At 39.5% G+C, this 10,246-nt stretch overlaps 1 protein-coding gene across 1 annotated transcript; it reads left to right on the forward strand.

The window, feature by feature from the left end:
* Positions 1-644: 644 nt before the first annotated feature.
* ENY2 (ENY2 transcription and export complex 2 subunit) lies at positions 645-4,265 on the forward strand. The gene is made up of 5 exons (XM_085891360.1): positions 645-825; positions 1,048-1,131; positions 1,337-1,407; positions 3,591-3,665; positions 3,901-4,265. The coding sequence occupies exons 1-5, from the start codon at positions 800-802 to the stop codon at positions 3,975-3,977; spliced, it is 333 nt and encodes a 110-aa protein (XP_085747486.1). The 5' UTR covers positions 645-799; the 3' UTR covers positions 3,978-4,265.
* Positions 4,266-10,246: the final 5,981 nt, after the last annotated feature.

Consider the following 10,246-nt stretch of genomic DNA (forward strand, 5'->3'; position numbering starts at 1 on the left):
CATTAATATTTATATTAAAGCTGTTAATTAAAAAAACAAAAATTGTTCATTTGTCGGTGTTTGGGTGTTTATAGATCCCTGTTATCTGCTTTTGAGACGTCTCAGGAGGTGTTCAGTTACCAAGCAGCTAGCTAGCGCTTGCCAAGCCATCCGTTCCTCATCAACAGTTTTGAACGGACTCCTTGATTGACTGCTTCAGCCACTTGACGAGTCCTCTTGAAGAAACTTGAAACTGAGCACGTGCAACGACATATTTAGTTTATGCTTCTCTTTTATAGGCAGATACAAGTACTGTGAGGTATAAAATATAAATACAGCGTCGTACGAATTACAATGTCAAACGAAAAATCACAACACCTGAGGAAATTGTCGATTTGTAAGAAGGTGTATAAAGAGGTGACCGTTGGTATCTTGTACCGATATTTCATTCGATGAAATAGTTTTGAATTTTCTTTTTAATATTTTACGTTATTTTTCTTTAATTTATTATCACTTACTGAATATGCCGCCGTTCAACAATTATACCTCTGCGGTGCAGTATAAGCAGAAGCCAGGCTTTGGTGTATATATATAAACTAGCCCGGCTTATGATATCCCCTTGTTGTCCTTTTCATGACCAGTGCGACCCTGCTACTAATATAACGTGAAAGTTGAAAACGATGGCAAAACCGCGTTTCATATCGATATCATATTGTGAAAAAATATATATATATATACCGAATTCTGTAAGGAACAGATAAAGTTTGCAGGAAGATACGTTCGTGGGTTTTTTTTTTTCTTCACTAAATATTCGAGCAGAATGACGTCACGGAGAAACATGGCGGAGTGAGTATTGCGCACTGTAATTCACTCTCACAGCAATGGGTTTCAAACAAATTGGTTACACCGCGAAGCTAAATACCCGTTTTTAATTCCCGACACCATGATTACTCTTCGGATAGAAGAATATATATATATATATATATATATATATATATATATATATATATATATATATATATATATATATATGTGTTATATGAACTCGTGTGTTCATCATCCCATCAGCTTTCCGGATCGTAAAATGAACAAAGACGCTCAACTGCGACACTCCATCAACCAGAAACTGATCGAAAACGGAGAGAGAGATAGGTGAGGGATGACGTCACAATGGGTCGGTCACCTTTGTTTATGAACTCGGATCATACTTCGGGTATATCCGGGAGTTTGAATCGAATTGACCTGAAAGCATGTGATTGCGAAATTATACAATTAGTATTATTTACTTAATTGCCATACTTTACAGCTACCTGTGAGCAGTGAAGAAATTGCGTTGTTCCTTTAAACTGCTTTTCAGATTAAAAGAACTCTTAAGAACAAAGCTGATCGAGTGTGGTTGGAAGGACCAGATGAAGGCCCACTGTAAAGGTATCCCATCAGTGATTGGTTGGTTTGTGGCCCGAAACCTGAATTACGAAGCGGAGCTGAGTTTATTCATCTGATGTCGCTTTGTCTACAAATGGGAGTATAAGGTTGAGAAAAAAAAAAGGCCAAGAAAAGAATGCGTGAAGAAAATAGAGTAGGAGAAGGATGATGGGGAATATATATTTATATAGCCAGAGGAATTTGGCCAGACATACATGTTGCCAGTTTTTTACATGTGGTTTGTATGTTGCCTTAAACAGCACGTTGTGTGACTGTTGTGACTATAGGTCAACAACCTCCCCATCCTCCATCCCGGTCCCCAGTTGAACTCGACCTCTCCCCTTCTTGCCTTCACTCGCCGTATCGTTCCACTGCATCTCGTCCATGACAGAAAACCACTTGGACTTTGCCGGCCGTCTTCGGATCATTTCCCTATCAACGTTTTCATTATTGAATTGTAAAATTTTTTTTTAAAGGTCGAAGGGTTGTGAAGGAACTGCACCACAAATTGCACGCACGCACGCGCACACTACCTTGGGTCCAATCTTGTTCCTCGTCTTCATCGATTATTATCTTATTGACTCCCTGGAAAATTCTTCCGATCTCTTTGCTGATGATTCCACCCTCTGCCGTAGCATGTCTTGTCCTACAGACAGGCAGGCAGGCACCGTCTTTCCTCTCTTTAGGTCTTCATAGAATCAGGAACTGGTCCAGCATTTGCAACATGTTGTTCATCCCTGACAAATCACACACACTGAACTTTTGATAATGTACAAGGCCTTAATTCACAGTTTGATGGAGTACTGCCCTTCCCTTTGGGTTGGTGCCCATGCCTCACACCTTGCCCTTTTTGATTCAGTGGAAAGCAAGGCCTCCAAAATCATTGGGATCTCCCATGACGAATATGATTGGCCTGTTACCCCCCCCTCCCCCACAATCCATATTCCTGATCTAGTTTACCCAAAATTACCCCATTTTCAAGCAGTTCCCTTTTCCAGGTTATTGCGATTTTTTTTTCTTCTCCCTTCTCCCTCACCTCTTTTCATTTGTTCATTTTCTATGACCTCGCTTTCCCCTTCTTGCTGCGTTTCATTCAGCTTGTGTGCTGATTGTTTCCCCCCCCCCCCCATGTGTATTTCTCCCACCCTCATTGATCCCTCTTTCACTTTTACTCTGCTGTTGATGTTTCCCCCTTTCCATTTTGTTCCATTCCATTCTGCTCTCGCTCTTTCATGAGCCTCGATCATGTATACAAAAACACGTGCACACAAACCCCAACCAGCCACTGATCTTGGAGGAAGTGACAACTTCCCAGGGGTACTCTGGGTATGGCGACATCATTTTCGTGACACCACTTTCCTCTCTGCACTTAGGGGAGCAATTGAGAAATAATTTCCTCATCTCCATTCAATCTATTAGATGCCAACCGATGGTTTGTCCGGTGTTCTATCCTCTAAGAGTCTTAAATCTAAATGTTCTGCTTTAGGCAAGGAAGTAGCATGTAGTACCATTTTTGGGGGTTCATTTTAATCATCTGAATCAAACTGCTGACCCCCTCCCCAGACTTGGAGCAGAGGCTTTACCCACAATCCTACTGAGTCTGCTTTCCGTATACAAAAGTTTCCACTTTCTTTTTTTTTTACTTCTGTTGTGGTCTAAAATTGCTCTTTATGCTTCAACAAGCCCCAAGTCACTGCTTTTCATAAATAAAGGTCAAAATCAACTCGGCCTATGAGATCAAGTCTGCAAGTGGCGAGAAAATAACCATAAATGCGCAGGATGCTCGTACCTCCGGGTTAACAGTATAGATGCCTGTGATTGGCTTCGGCTCATCGCTGTAAAAGGCTGCGAGTTGGAGTTTTGGCAAATATACAATGAAACATATTCACCAGACGACTTTTATTTGTATTTGGCCAACGTCATGTTAAAGCTCGATTGTGGTTACTATAACCCACCAGAATCACGGTCATGATCTGCAACTTGCAAATGATAGGCTGTGATCTTGGTGATTCACGTTCGCAAGTGATGATGTTGATGCAGTGCAGGCATGATGGGCCAAATGGCCCTCCCTCTGTGTCCAAGTTCCTTGTAAGTACTGTGGTAGGTAATTATGAGGGTAGATGCGTTTGTTACATTTGGTGCACTGTTCTCATGTGGCCTTTTAAAAATGATTTTGTTATTCGCAGAAATAATTCGGCAAAAAGGACTCGATCATGTCACGATAGAAGAACTCGTGACCGAAATCACTCCAAGAGGCCGAGGTGACGTCATATTTCAAGATGCTTTCGTCACAACCTTCTGCATTTTTAACTTGTGACATCGCCAATGTGATGTACTTTGATTTTTCATTTCATCCAAGTCAATGTCATCCGGTCCTCGGAGCTTCGTCGTTTCCAACCTGTGTTCTTAGTTGTTACGAGCACCTGTTACCTGGATCACTATTGTTTGTTTTTTGAAACCTGCTTACCTGTATTCTCTTTCTGTCCTCCACCCCAGCTCTTGTCCCAGACAGCGTCAAGAAAGAGCTTCTGCAAAGAATCCGAACCTTCCTCGGAAAGAATTCCATTATTTAGGAAGGGTTTTTTTTATGTCCGTGCATGCATACGCGTGCGCGCGCGTGCGCACACACACACACACACACACACACACACACACACACACACACACACACACACACACACACACACACACACACACACACCATGGAGATTAGCAGGGTTAGACTGTGTCCACCTTGTTCGGGGTGAACCTGGACTCTCTCTTTTTTTAGGGTTGCTCATCTGATGACTGGGTCTTTGCAGTTAGCACCTTAACTCAGATGGTGTGAGTTGTGAAACTTTTTGTTCGTCCAGCTGTGCTAACGGCATCCTTTTGACTCGTATGTTTGATTTTAATCATATCCCCCCATTTACACCAACCTGACAGTTTTTTTGTTGTTTTTTTGGTATCATGGTACTTGCTTTTCCTGGTGGTCAATGATAGGTTTTATTCACGAAAGGTTAGCAAAGATGTGTGAACTGCTCTGAGAAGAATGTAATGCTGATGTTTGGACCGATGAAGGTTTCAAATCTCTTGCTTCCAACAAAGGCCTAACCGAAATGTCGGCGTTGCATTGCTTCCTACGGTGGTTATCGCACTTTGGCCATCCTCTAATTAATAAAACCTATTGTTTGAATTGTCTGCCAACTCAGAGCAACACCTGCCGTGACAAACGCTGGTGTCCCGATGGTCACCCGCTGGTGGGTGAATGATTTCCTTTTTTGTTAAATTATTTTTGAACATGTGTTTGGTGCATCTTGGATTGTTACATAAACATGGAGGGATCAGAAGATGCAGAATATTTCCATGAATATGAAAGCTGTTCTTTACTTTTCCCTTCTGTATAATAAATTGTCATGTTTTAATCTGCATGTTTATATTTGTATTTAGAAAAGGGAAATACTGTGTTAAAAAAAAAAATGTAGAAAAGGGAAATGTAAAAAATCTTTTGGTATCCACATATGTATTGTTGCGGTGCCATACAAGGCCAAAGTCTGGTGTTCGCTTAACGGTTAAGGTGACTGACTTACGATCTTCGGGTCTTGAGTTTGAGCCTGTTTTCCGTCGAATTAACACCAGGTGGCGTTGATTCAGCCTGTCATTCCTCTGAGGTCTGCAAAATGGGTACCAGTGTATTGAATATAATAGGAGGCACTGCATTAGTGGCATCGTCACACCCCCCAGAAAATGATGCAACCAGCAGCCAGAGGCTGTACATGATGGCTACCTCCAGTCATGGCCAAAAGTAGTGGCACCCTTGCACTTTTTTTGAACAACACACCATTTCTTCCAGAAAATTGTTGAAATTAATAAATATTTTGGTGTCGACATATGTATTTATTTGGTTTGCAGTAGAACAAAACAAAAAAAGCTGAAAAAAATTACCAAATCTTTGCTTATTCCACACAGAACTCCTAAAATGGCCCAGACAATATTATTAGCACTTTTTAGGAGTTGTTAGAAATGATTAGATTTCAAGCAGGTGATTCTCCTTTACTTTGGAATTGAACTCACCTGTGGAGAGTTGCAGGTACTTGCAATATTAAAATCATTCATTCAACCAGTTTAAATGGAGAAAAGGAGTCGTTCTGCTGTTTTGTGTCACTGTGTGTATGGCAATGAGCATGGGGAAATGAAAGAAAACCAGATAATTTTATGAGGACAGACACAAGATTTTAGCCAAGCATGGACAATCTCAAGGCTATAAGTTCATCTCCAGAGATCTTGATGTTCCTGTGTCCACCGCAATGTTATCAGGAAGTTTAAGGACCATGGCACAACGGCCAACCTCCCTGGACGTGGCCACAAGAGAAAACTTGATCGAAGATTGCAGCGAAGGATTGTTCGAATGGTAGAGAAAGAACCTTGATCAATTGCCAAACAGATTCAAGCTAACCTTCAGACACAAGGTAGGACAGTTTCAACTCGCGCCATCCATCGCCAACTCAATGAAAGGGGGTTCTATGGTAGGAGACCCAGGAGGACCCCACTGCTGAGAGAGAGAGAGAGAGAGAGAGAGAGAGAGAGAGAGAGAGAGAGAGAGAGAGAGAGAGAGAGAGAGAGAGAGAGAGAGATAGAGAGAGAGATAGAGAGAGAGAGAGAGAGAGAGATAGAGAGAGAGAGAGAGAGAGAGAGAGAGAGAGAGAGAGAGAGAGAGAGAGAGAGAGAGAGAGAGAGAGAGAGAGAGAGAGAGAGAGAGAGAGAGAGAGAGAGAGAGAGAGAGAGAGAGAGAGAGAGAGAGAGAGAGAGAGAGAGAGAGAGAGAGAGAGAGAGAGAGAGAGAGAGAGAGAGAGAGAGAGAGAGAGAGAGAGAGAGAGAGAGAGAGAGAGAGAGAGAGAGAGAGAGAGAGAGAGAGAGAGAGAGAGAGAGAGAGACAGACAGAGACAGACATAATAAAGCCCGACTGGAGTTTGCCATAACACCTGAACAAGCCAAAATCCTTCTGGGAGAATGTCCTGTGGTCAGATGAGACCACATTAGAACTTTTTGGTAAAGTACATCATCTCTGTTTACAGAAAACCAAATGAAGCCTTCAAAGAAAAGAACACCTTTCCTCCAGTCAAACATGGAGGAGGTTCAGTGATTTCTTAGCTCGCCTGTTCGAAGAACAGAGAACTATAGCGATACCCCCAGCGTGAGCGTCGGCGTAAGCGTGAAAATGTTCAAGTTTTTGGTTTCCAGTTATTTATAAGCTTGCCATTCATTTAATATGTTTACTAGGATATTTTTTGGATACTAGGATATCCTATTACTAGGATGCTGATATTTGGCATGTAGGTTCCTTTGGGGTATATTATTGATGTAGTGAAATTGAAATTAAAAATAATTTCAAATGTTTTAAATTTTTGACCTGTTTTGAACTTAACTTTTTTGTAGCACATCAACGTTAAAGTTTTTGGTGCAAGTTATTTATAAGCTTGCCATTCATTTAATATGTGTACTAGGATTCCGATATTTGGCATGGAGGTTCCTTTGGGGTATATTATTGATGTAGTGAAGTTGAAATAAGAAAATAATTTCAAATGTTTTAAATTTTTGACCTGTTTTGAACTTAACTTTTTTGTAGCACATCAACGTTAAAGTTTTTGGTGCAAGTTATTTAGAAGCTTGCCATTCAATTAATATGTGTACGAGGATGCTGATATTTGGCATGGAGGTTCCTTTGGGGTATACTATTGGTGTAGTGAAGTTGAAATTAACAAATGATTAAAAAAAAATTAAATTTCAACCTAAGATGGTGTCAAAGCCACCCAATGCTCGCCTGTTTATACTAGACGCTTGCCATTCATTTAATATGTGTACTAGGGATGCAATGAAGTCCAAATTAAATCAATTTTGTTGGTGCACCTTTTTCAGACTCGATATTTGTGAAATCAAAACACTACATATTACTTTTTAGCTCGCCTGTTCGAAGAACAGAGAGCTATAGCGATACCCCCGGCATGAGTGTGAGCGTCAGCGTGAAAATGTTAAAATTTTTGGTGCAAGTTATTTCCTTTCTCATGTTTTTATCTACCACACTATTTTTTACTGATTACAATATACAAATACATATATTGCTTTTAAATTATTTGGATCAGACTTCACTGCAATGCTTTATAAAAAATATTATTAGACTAGTCTTTTAAAAACGATAAATGCATAAACAGGCGAGCATTGGGTGGCTTTGACACCAACTCTCTGGTTTGGGGTTGCTGTGCTGTCTCTGGCACTGGGTGCCTTGAATGTGTACATGGCAACTTGAAATCAGGAGATTTACCAAGACATTTTAGAGTGAAATGGATTGCAATCCTGAGTTTGACATTCAATAAATTCTCTAATATCCATCGCCAACATTAGATGGGCTTATTCCCCGTGAACACAGATCTTTCCCAGCTATCGTGAAGCAAGCCAAAGACCGATTCTTACAAAAACGTAAGCTTTCCTTGGGGCATAAGACAAAGAAAACCACAATGGGTGGCTTGATCAATAATGATCAGCCACAAACCTTATCAATAAGGACACTTCAATAAACTGATGATATATCAAACTATCGTGTATCGTGGTCGAATCTGGCTATGTACCCACCATTTATTATAAGAAATTTAAAAATTATTGCCCATGATTTTGAAGTTGATTAATGATTCTTTGGATCAAGTAAACGCTGAGGTGTTCAAAAAATATGTGGGTAAACGCCATTTATGCAGGACGACAGCACAGCACACCACCTCACCTGTCTACCAAGTTTTGTCCAAATCCGTCCATAATTTTTGATATATCCTGCTCACAAACAAACAGGTTGAAAACATAACCTTCGTCCACATTTGGTGGTGGAAGTAACAACATTGGAAAGGGTGAGGGCCCCTGGTGGTTTATGACTTGGTAAAAAAAAAAAATTTTGACAAGTATATTGATCGCTTCCGTTTGTTTGTTTGTTTGTTTGTTTATCTGTCTTCTCACCTTTAATCGCCTACAGGTCACAATTTTAAACCGAGCTTCACGAAACTTCACCAAATGGTGGTTGTTGGTCCGACAGAATCCTATTTATTTTTGAGGTCAAAAGGTCAAAAGTCCATCATTTGGCCAAAGGTCAACAACTTTCTCAAATTTCTAAAATCCACAATTTTCACCTGATTGCCTTGAAATGCGAAGAGCATTTGCTTAACATGTCACTGAATTCAACCAACTAATTTTTGTTTTTATTTCCATTGATATCAAAAGGTAAACATAAACCAAAAGGTCAACATAAACCAGATTTCTAAAATTGTCAATTTTCATCCGATTGACTTGAAATTTGAAGACCCTTTGTACATCAAGTCATTGAATTGAACCACTCATTATTTTTTAAGGTGAACGTTGGGCAAAAACTGAACATCAGCCAAATTTCTAAAATTGTTTCTAAAATTGTCAATCTTTATCCGATTAACTCGAAATTTGAAGACCATTTGCATATCAGTTTACTGAATTCAAGCACCAATTATTTTTGATGTCAAGAGACCAAAACGTCAACATAGGCCAAAACGTCAACATCGGCCAGATTTCTAAAATTGTCAATTTTCATCTGATTGATTTGAAATTTGAAGATCATTTCCATATCAGGTCACTGAATTGAACCACCTTTGCGGGCATCCTACGCCAAAAGGTCAACATAGGCTGAATTTCTAAAATTGTCAATTTTAATCCAATTGAATTGAAATTTGAAGACCATTTGCATTTCAGGTCTCTGAATTGAACCACCTGTGCAGACATCCAAGGCCAAAAGGTCAACATCGGCCGAATTTATAAAATTTTCAATTTCCATCCGATTGACTTGAAATTTGAAGAGCATTTGCATTTCAGGTCACTGAATTCAACCACCTATTAACTTTTAGGTCAGCACAGGCCAAAAGGTCAACCTGGGCCAACTTTTTCTAAAATTGTCCATTTTCATCAGATTGACTTGAAATTTGAAGACCATTTGCACATCAGCTTCCTGTATTCAAGCACAATTTTTTTGAGGTTAACATAGGTCAAAAGGACAACATAGGCCAAATTTCTAAAAGTCACTTTTCATCCAATTGACTTGAAATTTGAACAGGAGTTTCATATCAGCTCACTGAATACAACTCAGCTCACTGAGCTCAGTTTATCAGCTCACTGAATTTATCAGCTCACTGAATACAACCACCAATTATTATTTGAGGTCAGCATATGCCATAAGGTCAACATAGGCCAAAGGTCAACAACTTAGATGCACTTTCAAAAATCCTCAATTTTCACACTATTTACTTGAAATTTGAACAAGATTTGCATATCAGGTCAATGAATTCAACCACCAATTATTTGTAAGGTCAACACAGGCCTAATTTTCTAAAAGTGATAGATTCGGCCAAAACTATATATATATATATATATATATATATATATATATATATATATATATATATATATATATATATATATATATATATATATATATATATATATATATATATATATAGTTATTTCTCAAAAAGTTGTGCATGATTTGGTTCAGAACAAGCCAAGTTGACGAGAACAAGCCGATTAGATTTTGGTTCACATCCAGCCCATCAGCGGCCCACAAAACGTAAACTGTTCAGCCTGGCAGAGGTATGCGCTCTCCCGAGAACCGTTCTACTTTATGTTTTGCCAAGTGTCGCTCTGAGTAATTTTTCATCTCTGTCTAAATATCTATCTATCTCATTATACATAGAGTCTGTGTGATTGTAGCTATGTCACCAATATTCACTTGTTGATTGGTCCTGGCACTGACCAATTGGGTGGGCCCGTTTTTCCCAGCATCGTTCTTCGCGTCTTCAAAGAA

Source organism: Eptatretus burgeri, chromosome 8 (assembly GCF_056783735.1).
Source record: "Eptatretus burgeri isolate ZD-2024b chromosome 8, Ebu_testis_v1, whole genome shotgun sequence".
NCBI classification, from domain to species: domain Eukaryota; kingdom Metazoa; phylum Chordata; class Myxini; order Myxiniformes; family Myxinidae; genus Eptatretus; species Eptatretus burgeri.

Coding starts and splice junctions, on each gene's coding strand:
- ENY2 (XM_085891360.1), top strand. CDS start 800: ATGACGTCACGGAGAAACATGGCGGA. Junction 1,132..1,336: donor GAAAACGGAGAGAGAGATAG/GTGAGGGATGAC, acceptor ACTGCTTTTCAG/ATTAAAAGAACTCTTAAGAA. Junction 3,666..3,900: donor AATCACTCCAAGAGGCCGAG/GTGACGTCATAT, acceptor CCTCCACCCCAG/CTCTTGTCCCAGACAGCGTC.